At 46.5% G+C, this 24,001-nt stretch overlaps 1 protein-coding gene across 1 annotated transcript in view; it reads right to left on the bottom strand.

The window, feature by feature from the left end:
• Positions 1-23,781, bottom strand: part of FXN (frataxin) — a 116,553-nt gene extending 92,772 nt beyond the window's left edge. The window contains exons 1-2 of the mRNA XM_078675736.1: positions 23,591-23,781; positions 1,640-1,719 (exon numbers count right to left, since the gene is read on the bottom strand). Coding sequence (XP_078531862.1) covers positions 1,640-1,719; positions 23,591-23,710 — 200 coding nt within the window. The 5' untranslated portion in view covers positions 23,711-23,781. The remainder of the gene's footprint in view (positions 1-1,639; positions 1,720-23,590) is intronic.
• Between the last annotated feature and the right edge of the window lie 220 nt (positions 23,782-24,001).

Raw genomic sequence — 24,001 nt, 5'->3', positions numbered from 1 at the left:
TTGGACGACTCCGGAAATAAGGCAGTACGCTGAGAGCTTTCTTTGGATTATCGGGGAAGACACCTTCCACAAAATAAAATGGTTAAAACATCTGAAAACCATGTTGGAAAATCTAGGGTTTTCAAATCTTTGGAATAACCCTGAGGGAGAGACGTTCCCGAGTAAAGAAGCTCTTAAAAATCAATATTGGGATTGGGTAAGTGGCAAGACGCTGAATGACAATAGGGCAGATTCTATGTCTGGCCGTTTTCTGGAGACCAAAATCTTACCTGTCTTGGAAAATTATTGGGATAATGTTACGGTTCCAATGGACAGGAAACTTGTCTTCCAGTTGAGGTCAGGATCTATTCCACTCAAGAAATTGACATCCGGTTGGCACAGACCCACTAATAGCCTGTGTCCTGCCTGCGAAAATGCTGAGGAGAGCCTTGGCCACTTTCTTTTTTCATGCGAAGCCTATGCGAAACCAAGGAGGAAATGGCTGTCGCCGGTTTGTAAAAATCTGGGGACACGCGAAAGTACAGTGGCTCTAAGGATCCTATGCACAACACAGCAGGATTCGATAGTTATGGGTGTCGCCAAATACATGGGTTGGGCGTGGGCTATAAGAAGACGGTTCTTGGGGGGTTGTATGTAATTTGGTATTCCTTTTTAGTTTTCATGTATCAGGCATTTTATTGTTTTATTTGTGATCTTGTATGAGCTTATTGTGTTTAATGGATTTCTTATACTGTATCATGTATATTGTAAATATTTTGATTTTAAATGCTTTTATGAGAACTGTCTCGAATAAAGCTTATACAAACAAACAAATAAATCACAGTACGAAATGAGTATGCTATCACAGTGTACCCCAAGAAGTGGGTTCATTGTGAGGGGGTCAGTGTGGCATCCAAGGGGCATAGATTGTAGTGCTTAATCCACCTTCCGCATACCTTGAAAACTTTACTTGAGCATTGCCTACTTTTGTATGTGACCTTTTCAGCAGCCATATAGAGATCCATTCCCGATTTCCACTCGCCCATGGTAGGGACAACCGATACACCCCAGTGGCGCGCCACATCCCGTTTAGCCACCACCAGCCCCTAGTTACAGAAAAGAAGCTGCATTCTAGGAACATCCACGTCTCCTGGAACCCCCAGCAGAACGTACTCGGGGTCAAATGGGATATCCATGCCCAGCACTCGACTAAGTTCTTCACCACCCGTGTCCTAAATGCCTGAATTGCTGAGCAACTCCAAATCGTGTATATAAAGGTACCTGTGGCAACTCCAAATCGCGAGCATCCCGGGGAAGCCGCCCTCCCCATGTGATGTAGGTAGTCCCGTCATAATATACCCGTTGCAATATCTTCAGCTGGATCAGTTGCCATGCCTCAGTAGGAAGGGGGGATTTATTTTTTAAAGTGTTGCGGCCCACTCAAATTCTGTCTAAATACCATTGTTTCAGAAGACCTCTAGCTTCTAAAGAAGTAAATTCCCAGCATTGCTGCACCACGACAATAATTGCTATGAAAGTTTACTGTGCTTGTCTTATTCATTTTCTACAATATGGGTATGCGATTCTTACTAGAGAAAGGGGAAAAGTGAAAATCAAATACACAAAAAATAGATCTACTGATATTAAAGTGCTCATTTACCTTGAGATACTTGAGGTTCCTGCTTTCCTCGAACTTCTTAGACTATGCACGTGTGCCGCATTCTGATGGCGCTCCAAGTTCTGAATGTTAAAATTCAAATAAAAAACATTTCAGAATAATTTTTGTTGCAATACATACTCTATGAAGGACAAGACTGCAGTATCACAAGCTTTGGTGTTAGCCGTAGACCCTATTCCCAAACTGCAGTATCACAAACTTTGGTGTTAGCCGTAGACCCTGTTCCCAAACACATATACACCCAGAATTCTACAGTTTAGGAATTACTGTCTCAATGTAAAGCAGGCCTGGGGCTTTGGTCACTGTAAACAAACTGACAGACAGGCGACATGCAGCGAAGCATAAACCAAGGAGGCTAAGGCGAGTGTGGTCGCTGCTAATTTGCACATTTTGGCCTCGGTTATGAATGCCCTGGAATAATCTTTCTTATTTCTAATGGGCTTTAGCAGTGTATGGGAATCATTGTTTCCTTGCTGTTTGCTGCTGTTTAGCTACAACTGTTTATGATAAGGAAAAGAGTTAGGTGGGACCAGAATGAGCTAATACACTCTGCTTTGAAGGTGAAGAGGAGGGGGGAACCAGACGAATGGTCTGATATAGACAGTGGTTCCAGTGGAAGCGAAACTAAAAGATAAAGGCCTGATGTATTATTGGACAATATAGTGTATGTAAACTGCACACTGACCTTTTGCAACCTGCCCAGCATTTTGCAATGCCGCTGATGTACCAATTGGTTGCATCTTAAAATGTACATTCAAAGAGTCATAACACCTCTTCTCTCATTAATATTAATGAGGTAGGTCGCTTTTTGTGACCCTCTACGAATGGCTGCAAACATAGGGATGCAGGCCTTTGAAGGACATTAATCCTCCATTCCTGCATGTGCACTTTGCCAGGGCCGGTTGTGGTTCCCAGTCCGGCCCTGCTCTTACCCCACTCTTTTTTAGAAATGTATAAAGGATTTATGAGTCAGTATGATTTTTCTGACTTGTAAATGGCTTTATGAATCACAGGCTTTGTTACCGCAAAATCTCTTAGTACATCAGATCCATAATCTCAATGTAGGTTTTTCGTCACAGGCTGAGTGAAATAGGGAATTCTGAGACACTTTTGGAACTTCAGGAAACCTGACTAGAGTCTAAAGTGCTCATGGTGGTTGATCCAATGTGCAGAGTTTTTACATGGAGAGTGCGTGGCTAAAAACTTTTGTCTGAGTAATCCAGCAGCAGTGCTTAATTTGAGCTGGTGGTTTCCAGTGCTCGGCACAGGCGATTAAATGTCAACACCGGCGCTTGTGACAGACTTTAACAAAGAGGCGCTATCTCACTAATTTAGAGAGGACCATAACAACAGTTCATTATTAATGCGATGTACATTAAAAATGACTATTACCTGCCGCCCCCAAGCCACTCTTATAGCTTTGGAGGCCTGAAATAGCCTAAATTGTCCCACTAATAGGTTAGCAGTTGCATTGTTACTATCACTGGCAGCATAGCAGGAGAATATTGTGATGCAAGCTGTAGTGGCCTGACTGGAGCCCTGGCGCTTATGTTTCTTTAGAAATCAAGCACGGTCCAGGAGATAGGAGCTTTATACAGACTAACTGACTTGATTAAAGGCGTATGGCAGGGTGAAAGGACAGAACGAGGTGTCTAGAGACATGGCCATGTGATCAAGTCACAGTATTAAAATGCGGCTGCTCCTTGATAAGGAGTAAATGTATGTGGTGTGATCTGATCGTGGCACTGTAGTTCCAATGTTTATTCATGTTCTAACCGTGTACATAAGGCACTACACTTCTCTTAACTAGGAGGTGACAACCGTCCAGACCAGGGCAATTCTGAGGAGCATGTGCTCCAAAGAAAGGTTCTACAGCAGCAGGGATTGGAGCATGTGCTCCAAAGAAAGGTTCTACAGCAGCAGGGATTGGAGCATGTGCTCCAAAGAAAGGTTCTACAGCAGCAGGGATTGGAGCATGTGCTCCAAAGAAAGGTTCTACAGCAGCAGGGATTGGAGCATGTGCTCCAAAGAAAGGTTCTACAGCAGCAGGGATTGGAGCATGTGCTCCAAAGAAAGGTTCTACAGCAGCAGGGATTGGAGCATGTGCTCCAAAGAAGGGCTCTACATCAGCAGGGATTGGAGCATGTGCTCCAAAGAAAGGTTCTACAGCAGCAGGGATTGGAGCATGTGCTCCAAAGAAAGGCTCTACAGCAGCAGGATTGGAGCATGTGCTCCAAAGAAAGGTTCTACAGCAGCAGGGATTGGAGCATGTGCTCCAAAGAAAGGTTCTACAGCAGCAGGGATTGGAGCATGTGCTCCAAAGAAAGGTTCTACAGCAGCAGGGATTGGAGCATGTGCTCCAAAGAAAGGTTCTACAGCAGCAGGGATTGGAGCATGTGCTCCAAAGAAAGGTTCTACAGCAGCAGGGATTGGAGCATGTGCTCCAAAGAAAGGTTCTACAGCAGCAGGGATTGGAGCATGTGCTCCAAAGAAAGGTTCTACAGCAGCAGGTATTGGAGCATGTGCTCCAAAGAAAGGTTCTACAGCAGCAGGGATTGGAGCATGTGCTCCAAAGAAAGGTTCTACAGCAGCAGGGATTGGAGCATGTGCTCCAAAGAAAGGTTCTACAGCAGCAGGGATTGGAGCATGTGCTCCAAAGAAAGGTTCTACAGCAGCAGGGATTGGAGCATGTGCTCCAAAGAAAGGTTCTACAGCAGCAGGGATTGGAGCATGTGCTCCAAAGAAGGGCTCTACATCAGCAGGGATTGGAGCATGTGCTCCAAAGAAAGGTTCTACAGCAGCAGGATTGGAGCATGTGCTCCAAAGAAAGGTTCTACAGCAGCAGGGATTGGAGCATGTGCTCCAAAGAAAGGTTCTACAGCAGCAGGGATTGGAGCATGTGCTCCAGAGAAAGGTTCTACAGCAGCAGGGATTGGAGCATGTGCTCCAGAGAAAGGTTCTACAGCAGCAGGGATTGGAGCATGTGCTCCAAAGAAAGGTTCTATAGCAGCAGGGATTGGAGCATGTGCTCCAAAGAAAGGCTCTACAGCACCAGGGATTGGAGCATGTGCTCCAAAGAAAGGTTCTATAGCAGCAGGGATTGGAGCATGTGCTCCAGAGAAAGGTTCTACAGCAGCAGGGATTGGAGCATGTGCTCCAAAGAAAGGTGCTACAGCAGCAGGGATTGGAGCATGTGCTCCAAAGAAAGGTTCTACAGCAGCAGGGATTGGAGCATGTGCTCCAAAGAAAGGTTCTACAGCAGCAGGGATTGGAGCATGTGCTCCAAAGAAAGGTTCTACAGCAGCAGGGATTGGAGCATGTGCTCCAAAGAAAGGTTCTACAGCAGCAGGGATTGGAGCATGTGCTCCAAAGAAAGGTTCTACAGCAGCAGGGATTGGAGCATGTGCTCCAAAGAAAGGTTCTATAGCAGCAGGGATTGGAGCATGTGCTCCAAAGAAAGGTTCTACAGCACCAGGGATTGGAGCATGTGCTCCAAAGAAAGGTTCTATAGCAGCAGGGATTGGAGCATGTGCTCCAGAGAAAGGTTCTACAGCAGCAGGGATTGGAGCATGTGCTCCAAAGAAAGGTGCTATAGCAGCAGGGATTGGAGCATGTGCTCCAAAGAAAGGTTCTACAGCAGCAGGGATTGGCTCATGTGCTCCAAAGAAGGGCTCTACAGCAGTAGGGATTGGAGCATGTGCTCCGTAGAAAGGCTCTGCAGCGGTAGGGATTGGCGCAGGAACAAGTTATAAGAAGTTTCCAGATTTCTCTCTTTACAACACAGAGTGCCTCCGTTGCTCTGCATGGAAGCTAAGCAAGCTGATCTTATTTAGTACAATAATCTGTGAATTCCACATATATTGCTGTATATTGCTCTGACCTTCTAACCTTCTAGCAGCAGAAACATCTTTCAGGCAAAAGACTGGCAGCACACAGAGATCATTCTATCGAAACCTAAGAACGAGAGAGAATATTTACTACTGCCACTGGCAGAAGCCCAGAGTCTATTTACTGTTGCCTTCTAGCACAGCCATCTGTGTTTTGTCAGGGAGGCAATTCCCCTGAAACAGAATATGCTTTTTTTCCACTGCAGTGTTTAAATCATATACTTAAAATATGTAATATTTTGGAAACAGCAGTTTCAGTTATATGTGGTATCAGCACTTTCCACTGTTTGTCTAGGAGCACAGTGTTTGATGTTAAAGAGGTAACCCCTGAACAAAATTAAATTAAAGTATCTACCTTGCTTGCATGGTGGTTAATGCCCAAAATATTTAATGAGCTCTGAATTTATAAAAATGCCCGGCCAGAAGTACAGAGCGGTAATGTGATTTGTCATGACACACACAATGTGGTAAGAAGGGGGCACAAACACCATTCAGAAACCTGCTGGGCTTTGGGGAAAATTGTAGATTTAACAATGTGCGAATGCAGTTATTTCGAGAGGGAATGGTACCTGAACCCTGTTAGGGCACCCACTGCAGACATCCTGATGGAATATCATGCAACAGTGCAAACACGCCTGATTCTGTGAAACGTAGGCTGTGTGTGTTGCCCTAAAGTGGGTATCGAGATCATGTCAGATCGCATCCCACTGTGAAACCTGCTCCTTGAGCCACCACGGCAGAGGCGGCATCACTATTACATAGCTGTTCTGGTCATAAGTGCTTCTCTTTCTTTAGCTTTGCAGTGTACTAGGGAAGAGACAGATACCACCATAAAAAATGCTGTAAAACACTCATCCAACAACTACAGCCCCACCTTATCTGCTTGCTCATTACAATGGAAAGTTCCTTCTGTCTCAATCCTATGAGAACTAATTCAAATATTTTGGACAAGTACATAAGTAGATATAACCACATGAAAATACTCTAGTCTTAATACTGGATGAATCACTGAAGTGAAAAGGACCACATTCTCGTTTTGAAACATAGAGGGCGCCACTCAGAAAGTGCTGATGGATGATTTCAGTGTGAGTGCATATCTTCTCTGTCTGTCTCAGCTAGGAATGCCCTAATTACACAGAGCGCCTACCTGGCTGTATATCTAAAGACTATATCTGCAGGCACTGTACTGTATGGTGTAAAAAGAGAAATGTGCTCCTCATCACTTCTGTGACACGACTCTGTGGATTTCCAATTTGTAGTGGTATTATGAAGTTCAATCCCCTTTCGATCCAACCTCAAATGTTACTAGTAAAGTTGTATAGCAACAAGTAGGGGAAAGGATGGGACCAATTGCGATCCAGTCGGGCTGAAATTACCATTCACAAGGGAAGGAATGGAAGGTCCCGCCACAGTCTCAGCCCCAAATGTGGAGACAACAAGGAGGTGACTGGGCTGTTCCTAGAAGACGTGAGGGAGGGAGAGAACTAGTGATGTAGATGGAGGGAAGGGGAGGGAAGTGACGGTCACGAGGGAGGGGTCTGTGCTCAAGTGGACAAACACCCCTGGGTATCCAATGTGTTGGATTTAGTTGCCTCACACACCCTTGCGAGTGTCATGCTTCATCATCGGCGTTGCTCCTCGTCGGGCAGGCGGTGCAATGCCCAACGGGCTCACCTCTAGGAGGGGCTCTTTGTCGGAGATCTTCTATCCAACTGCCTTATAGTGAAGTGCGGGTGAGGGGCCAGTAATAAGTAGAAGGTGCGGGTGAAAGTAAAAAGTAGCTCAGGGTACCGGAGACAATTTTATTCTGGTGGTCCCCTGCCACTAGTAAAATCAGGGATAGCCGGTATTCATGGGAACAAAAGTTTCCCAGTGTGAATCAAGGCTAAAGGTGCAAAAATTGTGGTCACGAGGAGCAACGCCGATGATGAAGCATGACACTCGCAAGGGTGTGTGAGGCAACTAAATCCAACACATTGGATACCCAGGGGTGTTTGTCCACTTGAGCACAGACCCCTCCCTCGTGACCGTCACTTCCCTCCCCTTCCCTCTATCTACATCACTAGTTCTCTCCCTCCCTCACGTCTTCTAGGAACAGCCCAGTCACCTCCTTGTTGTCTCCACTAGTAAAGTTGTACCAAACTTTATGTCCTGATGAAATCCCATGTTGTTCTGTTCTGTATTATGGTTGTAACACGTCAACTTGTTGCGTAAGCATGGAATTAACCATATTTGCTCTTCTTTTGTGACACAATGTTGCATATCCAAATAAAAGTCATACTTGTTACCTACTGTGCCTTCTTTTTTCTTTTTTTTTTTTTAATGCCCAAAGCAATAGGATTTCAGGATGTATTTTTATAAATATTTTGGTGGGTTGATGAGACCTTTTGAACATTTCATTAACTGGTGTCATATTATTCCAGGTAGGGGTATCCTGATTCCCGGCCCTTGTGGAAAACATGCTGTGGTTCCTGCGGTACTGTTTATGTGCTGCTTCTACAACGGTACAGTGGAATAAAACTACAAATATATTTGAAAATGTAGGGATGGGTGTCTTGGAGGGGTTATGCAACTATGGGGTGTTGGCCAGCAACCAACTCTCCCCTCCCCCGCTGCGCCCAACTGAAGATAGCGCACGGTTGGAGGTTGGCTGCCACCAGGCGGTGGGTGCAGGGCCTGGCTCAGGTCTGGCCGTGCTCGGCAGGGGTTCTCTGCCCACAGTGGGTTGACCACCTGCAAGGCAGGGCGTGGCCCAGAGGTAGTTCGGAATGCCTTTGCTTGTCTGTAGGCTTTGACACTATATATCACTTTAAAACAGTAACCTTCCTAGACCTCTGCAGAAGCAGCCATGGGCTTCACTACCAGCATGTACATTGAAATTAGCAGCAGAGTGGCAGAAGTCACAGAAATGTGCCAAAACAGTCAGCACTACCTCGATGTCTAAAATCCTACGTATTATGATTCTTACATTAACCCATTTCAAATGCAGGTTTATTTTTGTCATCATATAACACACATTTTGCTGCAAATTTGCACAAACAAGAAATGCATAATTAAAAACAAAAATATACAATAACATGCGAGATCCTCTGATAAAAGGAAGCCTTCTATGTTACTTTAAGATGAATGATGGGAGAACCTAAACACAGAAGGCCTCTCTGAATGCGAACAACTTTGACAACCAACATTTATTTGTTAAACCAACATTTAAATGTAACATGTACATAAACTGAAATGTCCAGACTGTCATTATTCTCACTTTTACTTATATAACCTTAGAAAAAGCGGTCATGACATTTTTTTAACCCATCAAGACATGATTAATAATGCTGCATATGGTCCCAAAAGCGAGACCTATTGGCTATGCCAATGCTTGTTTTTATACTGCTTTCCTTCTTGCGTGTGTTCTTGTGTCTTATTATGACTTAAGTTCTGCTTCACTAAAAGATTGTTCTTGTATAGCGCACAGTGCTAACTAAATCTCAGCCAAACAAAAGAAACAAGGTGCTTTCATCACTCCATGCGACCAGTTTAGGAAGCGGAGATTCAGACGCAAGCTACGATACTGAAGTCTACAACCCAGCCAATGCACAATATCTCCTTCTCTGACTCTCCTCACATTCATTCAGCTTGTGCAATCAACAGGATGAACAAATAGTTACTTGTAGGCAGCACAGAAATGACCGGTTTGTAGAAAACAGAGTTCCATGTTCAACACTCTACAGGGTACTATTATTCCTACCAAAATGTTTATGTTTGTAACGTTGTTTTCAAAGGTAAAACTTATCATCCTACTGAGACACCAAGGAAGAGGAAGTCTGGTGTGTGACTGGTGATCCCATTGACTTCTGAGGGGATCGTTCGACAAGGTTGGAGGGTGGAAATGATTCCAAAGCGAGTGGCTTTCTCCAAATGAAGAGTTAAGAGGTAGTATAGACCTCTTTAGTTTTGGCAGATTCATATCTCTAATCTGGTCACCCAAACGTTCCTTTCCATCTTGTAAATATTCTTGCTAGTGTACATGAACAATTATTTGGGGTTCTTGCTAGATATACTGAGCTTTTAAAGGGAGTCTGGAGCGCCCTCTTTACAGCTCTATAAAACATACATTAATTCACCAAATAGTTGATAAATGTGGTGACATCTACATAGTGAACAGTCTGCCATCACTATGGCAGCATGGGGCTCGAGGCAACCTGGAAATGCTTGTTGTGTTTCTCTAAGATTTCTATCATGAAGCCCTGTTAGCTTCTTAATATTTACTTGGGTATGATTTTATGGTCGGTGGGGGCACGATTACTAATGGGTTTCCTTGGTCAAGTAGATGGATCCCTAGTCACCTGCGCCACTTCAGTAAACCAAGTGTCGGGAATATTTCAGACTGCCATTAGAGCACAGCATTCTCTCCTTTAGAGGAATTAGGAGTGATTTCTCCTGGTTCACCAGGAGTCCTGAGGCATCTTCGAAGAGTCGTAGTATTTCAAGTACACGCAAGCCTGATACGGAAGAATAAGCAAGAAACAGGAGGACATAATATGCATATAATAAGATGCTGTCCACCAGTGTCCCACTCTATATCCAACCGCACATTTGAGCATTGCAGAGGATATGAGCTTGGTGTTCCATAGTTAGTTCAAAGAAAAGCGGGGAAAGGGAGCAACCTTGTCTAGTTCCGCACCGGATTGGGAATTCGGGAGAGAGCACACCATTGACGAGTACTTGGGCGGAGGGTATTAGTTTAGGAGAGCCACCAGATTCTGGAAAGAACATATATTGCAACTCCGAATCAGGATAATTCAAATCCACGGTATCAAAGGCCTTTTCCAAATCTAGAAGTAGTAAGATCCTGATTCCTCAAATGTCAATGACATGCGCCATGGACATGCGGATCTAATGGATACAGTGTCTAGAGCTGTGTTTAGGCATAAAGCCATATTGATTCGGGTGAATCAAGGAATGAGGGACTAGTTGTAGCCTAGTCGCTAAGATTTTAGCGTAGATTTTAACATATGTATTAATCAGGAAAATAGGGCGGTAGGAGGCACAACTTGTTGCTAGGTGATCTGATTTAGTGTTGACTACAATGGTGGCAAGATCGAGCTCTGGAGGAAAGGACCCCTGATTCTCTTTCCTGCTTATAGGGTCGAAGAAGATGCAGGGCGATGATGTCTCAAAGTTTGGAGTAGTATTCAAGAGGAAGCAGTCCAGGTCAAAGGTTTTGCCAGGTTTCAATTGTCGGGTGGCTGCCGGGACCTCTTCAGGCCTGCAGCAAGGGTCCAGCACAAGCGGGGCAATTTACTGTTTGAGCCCGAGAGTATGCATGGTCCGCGGAAGTACCGGGCAGCAACAACGCTGGAAGCAAGACACTGGGCCGAGTCTCAGGGGCCTTCCCAGTCGCACTCTGTGCCACCGAGCATCTGCGGCAGCCCTGCAAGTAGGATCCACTGGAGGGAGTCCAGGCTGCAGCCCAGAAGCAATGCGTGGGCCACAGCCAGCTACCGTCCATTGTCGGCCCCAGGCCAGGACCTGTTTGAGGTCAAGGGAGAAGCTTCCGGGCTAGGCAGCGCTTTATGTGTCACTACTTCTTAGCCTCCATGGGCTTTCGTCCTTCCCCGCAGCTACACACCTCAGGGAGGTGGTCTGTTACATTCTTTCTTTTGGTGCCCACAAGATGGCGCCATCTGTAAATTGCGATTGGGTCCACATCCATTTTCATTGTCTCAAGGACCACAATAAGGCAAAATCCAGACCTCCCTTGGTGGTCAGATCTTGTGGGGAGTGCATGGCAGGGTTGGAGCAGTGCGCCGAGGACGCATATTCTTTCATATTCTCTATTTGAAGGGATAGCAGAGGAGGTTCGAGAGGCATCATTAAGATGCATCCACCATCTTGGCTACTTCAGCCACGCCCCCTAGCACTTGACTCTTAGGGTAGCTAGGTGGAGGAATCTAAGGTTGACTCAGGGTGGTACTGAGTGCTACAAACTCAGAATTCAGGAGCACGCCAAATGTCATCAATAAATTATTGCCAAGTCAGTTCTGTTGCCTTTGAAAATGGAAACATGCTTTAATACCCACAGCTAAATACTATGAACAAAATGTTCACCTAATGACAAATGGGAAGCAATTGGAACACCCCCTAATAAGACCTTGTATACGGTATGGAGTGTAAAAGATGTACTCTCGAAAACGGTGACAGTGGGCAACACCTCCTAAACCCAGACTACATCCCACAGTTCAAAGGATGCTTGAACCATCTGTGTGCTAGTAGAATCTAACTCATAAAAAGCACTGGCAATGCCAATAGGTCTGGCTTTGAAGGAAAGTTGTATGGTAATGTGAAGCATTACAAGTAAATAGCACGGGAATAGGCATGTATGTGTGTGGAAGCAAAGAACTGCAGAATAATGTTGGTGAAGGGTAAAAGGTCAAGTGACAGTTGTACTGTGAAGCCAGACCTAAAAATCAATGTAGGTTAATGACTACCCTCCTTCCATCTGTGCTGCTGCCAGAGAAAAACAACATAAATTATCTAGTTATCTAAGCCAATTTAATACCATGTGTGCCCTTGAACGTTCAGCCTCAGGCAGCTGGATAAATGAACCAGCTGAGAGGAGGATAAGCACTATTATTGTTAAAGAACTTCTGCCATATCAAAACATGTACTTCTGGCTCCTAAATGTGGGTGGAGCCAAAGCCCTTCTCTGGTGTTGCTCACATTACTGGCAACAGCTATGCTGTCAAGGCAGCTCGTAAAATACAATGCCACAATATGTGCCTATAGTAAACTATAGAAACGGATGCAATTATTGAAATTCAGGCCTATGGGCTTCATGAAGGGTGTTGATAATGTTAAGATGAGACCCACAGCCTTTAACAATAGGCGAAACAAGTTATAGCATAATCCTATTGACAAGCACGCACAACACAACATTGGCTATGTGGTTTCAAAAAGCCAGATGTGTTGGGTTTAACGTAGCTTCATTACTAACAAGCATTTCCAATGCAATAGGTCTCGCATTTACGCGAGTTTGAGCTATTGACATTGCAAATAATAATGCCTTTTATTCTTGTTTTTGTGCTAAAAACATAAATAAAAGGCATTGTTATCTACAATGCCAATAGCTGAAACTCTTGTAACTGCGAGACCTATTGTATTGGAAATGCTTGTTTATATGTGTAAATAGTCATGTGGAGATCAGCGAGGACCTATGAAGAAAGAGGCAACTTTCTGTGATGCACTAAAACGTGCTCCAGAGCACGAGGTCTATATTTCTGAAGTGGCCCCCTTACTGCATGTGTGTGTTACAAAATCAACTCATTAACATACTCTCACACCAATGTGACAAAAAACATGATTTGAGCTTTATTTTTTTGCAAAACCCGCCCTCGGTGTCAGTCATCGGTGCAGAGTTGGTGACACAAAAACGAGCGTTTCTAAACGTGGCGTGGGGCTTTGGCAGAATAATTTGTACGCCAGGCTCTACTTCAATCTGGAGCAGGGGGGGGAGGAGCCAAGATGAAATATAGAGAAGAAGAGAGAAAAAAGAAGAAAAAATGTTGGAGAAGGACCATCGACCCGGCCACCCGGCCCCCCCCCACACCGCGTGCAATAATCGTCAGACAGCAATGGTAGAAGGACTACGAAAAAAAGTAATCATGTATAGCACAATCAATTATATCCCCGCTGAGTGCCCCTTAAATCACCGTCAAACAACAATAAGTCCCACCTTGTCCCAAAAGATCTCACCCCTGGCCTCTTCTATCCATAGTACCAATGTATATCTCGCTCTCAATCGGCATACAAAATAGCATGAAGGGTTCAAATGGTCCAGGAGGATCGGGAAGTGTCGTTGCTCCATAGGACGGCAGCCACCAGTACCCCTCCGAAGACGCATGGCGGAAATCTGTTTGTATCAATATCAACACCGATAACAACCTCTAGTCCAAACACAGTTTCGCCAGCCATGGAAAAGGAATCACACGATGCGGCAAGCGCTGAAGCACCACCAGGGCAGTCCAAAACACGGATCGACGTCGTTCTGTCACTCGCCAAGCAGACAAGGGCTCCAATGAGTCAATCACACGTGCAACAGGTGTACCCACAGCAGTCTCATGAACCAAGGCTATCAGTGACTCTACGGACTTAAACGTAGCGGAGGCATTCGTCAGTGACACAGAGGGGGATAGATCGGCGCCTACACGAGAATGAACCAAGCCTACGTGGAACGGCGGAACAACAATGGCGGCCATCCTTCTTCCCAGTTCCCGGGCCTCCCGGATCAGAGTCATTCGCAGGGTTGTTAATGCAGCCAGTACATCTCTGGACGTGGGCCCTTTCTCATGATGCCAACCCCCGGGACTCTCTTGTACAGCGGTTTCTCTGCCCGGATGAAGGGTGCGGAAGAGGGTGCCATCCGCCATCTTAGCCGTTACGGCCTCCTCCTTCTCCATCTCACCTCAGGACCGGGCCCCACACTAGGATGCAACAGGATTCACAGGAGGGCCCCAAAAATGAGCTCGAGATGGCTGCATAAACGCTCGGCTCCGTGAGCCCTCTCACCCCGCACATATATCCTGGCAATTATCCGGTGCAATAATTGCATATCTACGTAGGCGAAGGACACCGTTCACTTACCGTCTACTCCTGAGGCTTTTCCATGCGGTAGATCCGAAGAAATGCCCCCGACTGTTTGGCGGCCTTCATTGTGCCGGGACCGGGATCTCGAGTGAGAGGAGTGTCCGGCCGCGACTGCAACAACAGCGGCCTCTGGCTGCGGAGGGGAGTCGGTCGGAGGGACCCTGAGATCTGCTGGCCAAAGGCGACAGTGCCGACCTCCTCCGAATAGCAGATTGCTCTGCGGGAAGTGCGATACAGCAGGACCGGAGGGAAACCATGATCCTCGGCCCCCCCTCGGTGTGCTGCCAGGGCATTAACAACTTCACCCGGGACTGACGGGTGCCTCCCGGGGAGCGGCAGAGAATTTCTTTAGCCCCTTGGTGACCCTCCGTTGAGATGCCTGCTTTGATTTTTGGGGCCCTCCTGTGAATCCTGTTGCATCCTAGTGTGGGGCCCGGTCCTGAGGTGAGATGGAGAAGGAGGAGGCCGTAACGGCTAAGATGGCGGATGGCACCCTCTTCCGCACCCTTCATCCGGGCAGAGAAACCGCTGTACAAGAGAGTCCCGGGGGTTGGCATCATGAGAAAGGGCCCACGTCCAGAGATGTACTGGCTGCATTAACAACCCTGCGAATGACTCTGATCCGGGAGGCCCGGGAACTGGGAAGAAGGATGGCCGCCATTGTTGTTCCGCCGTTCCACGTAGGCTTGGTTCATTCTCGTGTAGGCGCCGATCTATCCCCCTCTGTGTCACTGACGAATGCCTCCGCTACGTTTAAGTCCGTAGAGTCACTGATAGCCTTGGTTCATGAGACTGCTGTGGGTACACCTGTTGCACGTGTGATTGACTCATTGGAGCCCTTGTCTGCTTGGCGAGTGACAGAACGACGTCGATCCGTGTTTTGGACTGCCCCGGTGGTGCTTCAGCGCTTGCCGCATCGTGTGATTCCTTTTCCATGGCTGGCGAAACTGTGTTTGGACTGGAGGTTGTTATCGGTGTTGATATTGATACAAACAGATTTCCGCCATGCGTCTTCGGCGGGGTACTGGTGGCTGCCGTCCTATGGAGCAACGACACTTCCCGATCCTCCTGGACCATTTGAACCCTTCATGCTATTTTGTATGCCGATTGAGAGCGAGATATACATTGGTACTATGGATAGAAGAGGCCAGGGGTGAGATCTTTTGGGACAAGGTGGGACTTATTGTTGTTTGACGGTGATTTAAGGGGCACTCAGGCGGGATATAATTGATTGTGCTATACATGATTACTTTTTTTCGTAGTCCTTCTACCATTGCTGTCTGACGATTATTGCACGCGGTGTGGGGGGGGGGCCGGGTGGCCGGGTCGATGGTCCTTCTCCAACATTTTTTCTTCTTTTTTCTCTCTTCTTCTCTATATTTCGGGTTTCTTAATTAGGGCGACAGGCACGCTGCTGGGGGGGGGGGGGGTAGGCCGTAACCTTCTGCAGGGGTGCAGGGTGGGGGGTAGGGGGATGGGATTGTTAATTTGTCCTTTCTTTGTCTTTATGGCCCTTTGTCTTTCTCTTTTCGATGTCGTCGTCTTTTATGTTTCCAACAGTGTGTTTCGCTTTGAGGGATGGGGCATAGCTCGCACCGAACTGTATGTGTTTTTTATAACTATCCTGACCCAAAGGCCCTATCCCCCATTACTTTGAATGCATTTGCACTGCTGGCGGGTTTTCTGCTTTTTGTTCGCTATCGTAGGAGCGTGTATGACTGTACGGCATTGATTTTTAATTTTATTTTTCTTTTTGTTGTAAAATGGACCTTCTTGGATCCTTGTTCTCACATTGTAAGTTTACGCGTGTGTTCTATCCTGGACGCTCTTCAGACCTTGATTTCCGTGCCGCTGTCTTTTTCTATAATGTATTGCTTTATTTCTGACTTGATTAGCGGCCGGCCGGAATGGTTGTAGGCCCATGTTTGTCTTTCCTTGCTGAAACAATAAAGGTCCTTTAAAAAAAAAAAAAAATCTGGAGCAGGATCAGCTGCTTGGCGGAGTTTAGCCAGTGAACCTACCACCACAGCCCTTCCGGCCCGGCGTTCCTGTTGAAGAACAACACCTCGTCATGGGCAATTAGCGCTAAATAGAGTTTTTTTTCAGAAGTTTAGTTCCTGTGTGCCTTATAAGGCCGCGCCCAGGTGAGGTGTTGGGCCTGAGAACCCTTTCTTGCGCAAGCTCATCCCCACGGTTACATCACTTTCTTATCTCACGCTGCCTGCGGCCAAAATACAACTCCTACAGTCGCGCGTCCGCCTGCGGGAGGGGCAAGGGGCGGAGGCCCAGCCCCACGGACAAGCCAATGCAGAGATCCAACTTCCTGCCTACGGAAAGCTCCCTGCTCTTTCAGTTCCCTGAATCTCTATTGCTTCACCGGAGGCCCTGTACATATGACGCGACCTTCCCACAGTTCAGAAGTCCGCCTGTCAGCTATTCATAATCACGTAGTCCCTCCCGGTTTTATCTTTACATTCTGGTAATTGTATCCGCAGATAAGAGCCATCCCTTGTCAGGAGTACAGAAGCTCGCGCACTCCCGGTTTTCACTGTTCTCTTTGGGTGTTTTGAGCTGCGATTTGTAATGACAAAAGTAAAACGGAGGATTAAAAAACTAGCAGTGAGGGAAGTTGCTGGAGACGCCTGTACGAGCCGGACGAGCCCCCACCGGGAGGAGAGCCGCCAGACTGCCCCGGGAGCCCCGTCTACACTTGCCTCCTTGCCGCTGTGAGGCCCGAAGGTATGCCGGAAGCGTAGCAGTCCGCGGGTGCTCCCCGCACGCCGCATACGCCTGAAGCGTACCCCTTCGCACCAACCTGCAGCGTCCTGGAAAGTACGGCGCGCACGCCGCCCACTTCCTTTGGGCGGGACTTCCGTCTTCGGGAGTCCCGCGCACGCGCCCACGGAGTGCCGGGCTCCCATGCCCGAGGGAGAGCCCTGGCTACAGAAGTCCCGAATGGCGGTAAGTGGGGCTTAGTTGTAGGGGGGTGCGCTTGTGTGTGTGTATATGTGCGATGGCGGCGGCGGGAGGGGGGTCTCTGTATGTGTGCGTGCGTGCGTGTGTGTAGGTGCGCTGGTGTGTGTGTGGGGGGGTCTCTGTGTGTGTGTAGGTGCGCTAGTGTGTGTGTGTAGGTGCGGTGGCGAGGGGGGGTGCGTGTGTGTATGCAGTGTGTGTTTGCCTGTGTATGCGTGTGGCTGTGTATGTGCGCATGCGTGATGTAACTGTGTGAGTGCAGGAGAGGGGCACGGCGCCGTGCGCGCCCACGAGGTACAATCTCCGGCAGGAGAAGCGCGTGACAGTCTGCTGTTCACATTCCCCCAAAAGTGATAACATAAGTTGTCTCGCCCTAGACAGCAAAAGCTTAGCTTTTGCTTTCGTCTAGGCGAGACCTAAAAATGAACATTTCAACAATTCTTGTTTACATCATGTTGTCAAGCAACCAATCAGGGTGATAAGGTCACCCTGGAAATGCTACAAACTACACCCTGCTTCTCCCAGGGTCAGTTACTATCCTCCATGGGAGACTTCGGCTGCTGCTTTTCTTCCCTCACAGGGGTTAAATATTAGACTTCACTTTGACTCCATGTGGTCTGAAAAACATGTAGACACCTACAATTTACGGACTCTCGCTCTGGGAGAGCGCTGGCAGATATGCAAATTCTGTCTAGCCCCAGGGTCCTGTGAGGCGCTTCTTTGCCCGAGGCCCGTGGTGAGTAATCATTTCATTTATTTCCCTTTTTGAGGTACCTGGCTTGGCTGTAAACTATTAAACCCAAGTGCCCTTGCCCACATGGGCACCTGCACACACATTCACAGCAAGGTTCAGAAGCCATGTCATCTGGCAAACTCCTCCGTCTGCCAGACAACGGTACTTCCATTGTGTAAGACATTGAAGTCAGCTGGTCCTCTGTCCGAAACCCTTTTCTACCCCTTCCTGAAATGGCCCACTCTGGTCTCTTTCAAGCGAGAGGGGAGTTGGTGAGAGCCAGACATGCTTCTGGTGCTCATGCAGCCCTGCTTCTTCACAGGGCCAATGGCACAGAGGCTAGGGACTCCCAAATGGCAGGCCAATTTGGTATCCTGATTCCCCAAACTCCAAGTGGTATGTTTTAAAACTAGTGCAGATATGCTCCTGGTCCCCTGAGGATCAAACTGCTCAGGGCTGCTCAAGTGTAATAAGCTGATACCACCTGAGATTCTTTAACTCCTGTGTCCCCCGTCCCCCACCTCCCGTGCGCCGTAACCAAATCACCTGCAGCAATTATGAAAAAGACCACGCATGATCAACTAAGACTTTGTTGAATACCTCAGGCTGAGCGTGGCAAAATTTGCTACGGTTGGCTGCTTTATGCTCATGGTCGTGTGCTCCAGCCACCAAGGATATGCTTCTGGGGCGGATGTACGACATTACAACGCATGCTTTTACCACGCATGCTTTTACATCGCGGTTTTTACCACGCATACCATTACAACGCATAACGCTTTGGGGTGCTGGATAGTGAATAGTTTAATTTACTATTCCAACTCCAGTCCCCGTGGACACTAGGGAAGGTTATTGGATAGTAAATTAACCTATTCCCTATCCTAGAGCCCCCCCCAGCGCAATGCGTTGTAATGGTTTGCGTTGTAAAAGCTGCGATGTAAAAGCATTGCGTGGTAAAAGTTGCGTTGTAAGTGATGTTTCCCTTCTGGGGCTTGCTAAACCCTTCCACAATTGTGGATGAGGATTTCTGTTGTCTTTCAAACATGTAGAACTTGACCTGGAACTTGAACTTTTGGCTGATAATGTACATACAAGGCAGCAATACTGGCCTTTGAATCTCATTGCAATCAGGAATTAAAGTAATACACAATTTACACATATAGTGTATAGTAAAAACGTGTATCCTAAATGGGACGGATCAGTCCCTTTTGGTCCCCATTTAAATCAGATTAATTTAGGATGACCCAATCTGCCACAGTTCTAGCTTGTGAAGACACCAGAATGAATCTGAAAACCATCTTCCTCACTCAGCTTGCATGCACACATATGAGTCTGCACGCATGTTTTCCTTAAACGAGCGCAGAGCCTCTTATCCCAGCGGCCAATAGCTGACCTTATTTTAAACAGTGGCTTAACTTGAAAATAAGCTCCTGAGAGGACATAATTTTCCTTGCAAATATTATGAAAATGTAACTGTGTAATTCCAATTTAGGCTGCGTGTCATCTACATAGCAAATGTCGTAACAGAGTTGTTTAAAATAGAGCAGAGGGTTTGCTTGTATAAACTGAAGATGGTGGGTGAATGTATAAAGCCTTGCGGTGTGACTTTTTAGAGAGGTGGAGAGTTGGAGCAGGACTTGGTATTTGTATGGATTAGCATTGGTTGTCAATGTATGAGGAAAAGCTGAGTACCACCTCCTGGAATCCCATTCTCATCAGCGTCTTTAGCAGCACTGTGCAATAGTGGCTGAATAACCTCAACATCTGGACTGTCGTCTTTCCATAAAGGGACGTCGTACTGGATAAGAAACTCAAGCTTCAAGCCCCTTTACAAACAGGAGCACATTTCCAAATTATTGGTCTACATGGAAATTAACTTTTCCCTCCTGTTAAGATAATAAACATGTTATCCAGTCCCTAGCGGCAAAATCTTGCTCCCCCATGGCAACTCTACTCTACTCACTGCAGCTGGCTCAGCCTCAGGAACCAGGAAGTACTAACATATGTCACCAATCCTGACCACCCTAAACTGGCTTTCGATCGAAGCTAGAAGGACTCTTAAACTCACTTGCTCCTGCCTCGGATGTCTCCACCTAGAAGCTCCGAATTATCTATCCATGAAACTGGTTATTCCAGGTGGTCAGCAGCAAATATGTTAGGTCAGATATCCTATTGCTAAGAAACTGTGCAGAAAAAAAGCACCCTCAAACAATCCTTCTCTGGGAATGTACCCTAGCTGTGGTATTTCATGCTAGCCTATCAGAACACACCATTCAAGAGTGAAATGACATGGTTTCTATTCCAGCGACAGGTCCTAACCTAATCCTTCGGTTTGTAAAAACAAACTTCCAGGCAAGATACTCCGAGGGTCTACTCACTTAAGGTTTCCTATCAAAGTGTGGTGTTACACAGCTAGTGATGTTACTGAATTCTGCAGACGGCAAGGAGACCCCCTACCTCTCACCAAGTGATTGAACGTGGGCTTCGCTATGTAACCGTGACAATCCTGACCTCTGCTTAGTCCCTGGCTATACAGTCAGGCTCTAGGAAAAGGCACCAGTTAAATGTTGTCAGAAACTTCTACGACAAACTTTTTAGACATAAAGGTGGATAGTAAGGAAATGACTAATGATTTACGTTAATCTGACCCGTGATGGGTGGCACTTGGCAAGGTTGCCTCTCCTTCCTTGCCCCCTACCCTATCACCCACTTTGACTCCAACATCTACTTTCACTTCGACACTCTCTTCCACTCCATTTCCACTCTCACTCCCACCCCCATTTTCAATATACAGTCTTCCTCTCTGCTCTCTACTTTATCCTCTTTTCTTTGGTCTTCATTAATTATTAGTTCTTGTCAATCTAAAATGTTGACCCTCTGGTCCGTTTCTTGTATGACCTGCATGCTACTGCTGTTATTATGAAAAGCGCTCCAATGTTTCAAGGTAACCAGCACCATATAAAACTGTTTTATTAATAAATAAATATGTATTTTATTTTTAATGGAGTTGCATTTCAAGAGGAGAAATTTAGCAGTGGAGAGAGTGCTTTCAAGAGGAAATCCTGATAGGCTGGCACAAGATGTCTCTTTATGAGCTGAGTGGCAGTGGCGGCTTGTCCATTGGGGCGCCGGGGCAGCGCCCCGCAAACGAAACAGCTCACTGCAGTTACGGCCGGCAACAGGAATGTAAGCAGATGAATTGCTTTCAGAATTCGTCTGTTTACATTTCCAGGCCGGCCCGTGCTTCACTTGTGAAAGTGCGCCTTTCAACGCACAGCGCACGTAGGCAAGCAAGCCGCTAGAGCAGGAGTCCAGAAGATGGACCATCTGACTGCGCATGTGAGTGAGGAGCGTTGCCCCTCACTCACATTCACGACCCATTAGGTATGCTGCGCATGCCTACTTTAGTGCAGGCGTCTAAAGATAGGCTCATGTTGGGGCGGTGACGTGTTTTTCGTTATGTCGCCCCATGCCCTATCAAATGCCAGCCCCCTCCCTCTCCCCCCGTCGCATCCAATCTCCTGATTTGGCACTGCAGTTAGTTTCCTATTGAGCGGCAAAAGAAAAGAGCGGACTGCAGGACCGGAGGAGATGCATGGTAAATTCTATTCATTAAATTAACTCTCGCCCCTTCATGCCAGCCGTGACGGGTCAGGGGGTCATTTGCATATGCTTAGGGTGTGAAACGCGTGTGGGTACACACAAGGTACGATATGTGGCGAGTCGACATATAGTTATACTCCAAGATTAAACGTAAGTGCTGCCACCTTTTCCCGACTGCTGGGAATTAATAAACGTTGCATCCTAGACGCCACATTTTCACTGTAACAGTGATGCGGTTTTTATGGGTGACCACTGACCAGAGAGGTTTCAGAGGATTGGTTTCAAATTGGTTTCCGGGTTATTTAACAACATTAATATTTCTTGTAATGGCAAAAGTCGGCGCAGCGGCACCTATTCACTTTGTTTACTTACTTACTTTGTTACTCACAGCAAAAACGGTTTATGAACTTATTATTGGGGCTCTGCAAAAATCAGCATGAATGAATGATGGATGCAGGATGGATGCAGAATTGATGGATGGATGGGTGGATGCATGAATGAATGATGGATGCAGGATGGATGCAGAATTGATGGGTGGATGCATGAATGAATGATGGATGCAGGATGGATGCAGGATGGGTGGATGCATGAATGAATGATGGATGCAGGATGGATGCAGAATTGATGGATGGATGGGTGGATGCATGAATGAATGATGGATGCAGGATGGATGGGTGGGTGGATGCATGAATGATGGATGCAGGATGGATGGATGGGTGGATGCATGAATGAATGATGTATGGATGCAGGATGGGTGGGTGGATGGATGGGTGGATGCATGAATGATGTATGGATGGATGCAAGGTGGTTCGGGCTCGCTCGCTGCGGTGCAATATGCAAATTAGTTTACGCCTCACCACTTTCAAATGTCACCAGCCGCCCCTGCTGAGTGGGTTGATCTAAAAGAGCTCTTGGACAGACACTGTTGGTTCACAGTTGCTGCTTGGAGTCTTGAACCTTTACAATATTTGTAACCACTAGCACTCCCTCTTGCATCTCCTTTCAAAGTCGTAAGTCTAGCTGGGAACCGACAAATAGGGGTAAGGAGGTTGAAAGAGTGACTTCGGAAGGGAGTGGACAAAGAAGGGGCATATCAGTTACAGCGTTGTCAACAGATTGCGTTATAGAGTTAAGGCACCTGTTGCTGAGATGTATGTGTATCTGGCAAGCCTCGGGACAATGCAAATAAAACAGCTAATGCGGCCAATACATGTTCAACAGAAAGGTATATACATTTCGCAGGCCTGATAAAAACAAGACAGGAGCACCTATGAAACTTTGAAGCTCTAAGTTTGAATCAGTATAAAATAGATGGCAAGGGTGCTTGCTCTGGAGCATTGTTGTAACTTGCAGGTTACAAAGTTGTACCCTGGTAACAATTGTTCTCCGAGACTTCATGTGCTTTCCTGTGATGTCCATCGGGGACAAAGGGGGTGTGACATCATTTTCAGTCGTTTGATAGGTGTTAATAAGTGGTTTTCAAATAATACGTATTTTTGCTCACATAAATGTGGGCAAATACACCAATAAAGACTCTATAACCCCAGTAAACCTCAAATAAAATAAATACATTTGTTTGGCCAGGCTGGGCTCTCATCTATTATTTCTGGCATTTAAAACGACTAGCTGCCATAACGACAATTTTTGGTTTGTAGATCACTCTATCCATTATAATTAGGGGTTTTTCTTTCAAAAGAAATAGCCTCTGCCACGTCTACTAAAGCCTTGAGCAGATGTGTAACATTTGTAATATTAAAAGACATTCTCGTATCGCATGCAACTGTTTAGAATACAACGAATCTGTGTGACTGTTATAGAAAACTATCACCTCTATAATACAAAAAAGTACTTTCACAAACGATATGTCCCATCGTTAACAGTTTAACAGCATACTGCTACTTTTACGAAAATACCAAGCCACACTCCACTACAAGATGGCCGTCACATCTTCCTATCAGAGCGCCTTCCCAAATCACGTCCCTTCCGGGTTCCCGTCATGCACGATGATCGGGAAGTGATAACATTATGTACTGTCTCGCTGAACCTCTGCAGCGGCTGCACTAGTTAGATGGCGATCAAAGGCGCATTAGAGCTTCTCACCGTGTACTCCCTTCTCCCTGTCGTCTGCTCCCCTACTGTATTTCTGTTGGCTGCAGCTAGCCGGTGTGTACGGGCATTCCTAGTCGCGCAACGCAGAAAGATCAGGACTGTCCTCTGCATGGCTGTATTAGGCAGGTCACTGCCCCAGGCCAGGCAGCAGTTGCTTCTGCTCCTCCCTCTGACGGTTTCGAGATGCGCGAGTCTTTGGTGACCTCTACCGGGAACGAGGGAAATTAATCCTGGACTACGCACACACAACTTGTATTGCTGTGGTTTCAACAAACGTTTAATTAATTAAAATGCTTATGGCAGATTGTCCTAATTGGAAGATGTGTGCATATTTTACTTAAATAAAATTAAGAAAGTACTGACCATCTTTTTTGTTTATAAAACTGATAAGTCAATAAAATA

Source organism: Lissotriton helveticus, chromosome 2_1, assembly GCF_964261635.1.
Source record: "Lissotriton helveticus chromosome 2_1, aLisHel1.1, whole genome shotgun sequence".
Lineage (NCBI taxonomy): Eukaryota > Metazoa > Chordata > Amphibia > Caudata > Salamandridae > Lissotriton > Lissotriton helveticus.
This window is presented reverse-complemented; position numbering and strand designations above follow the sequence as displayed.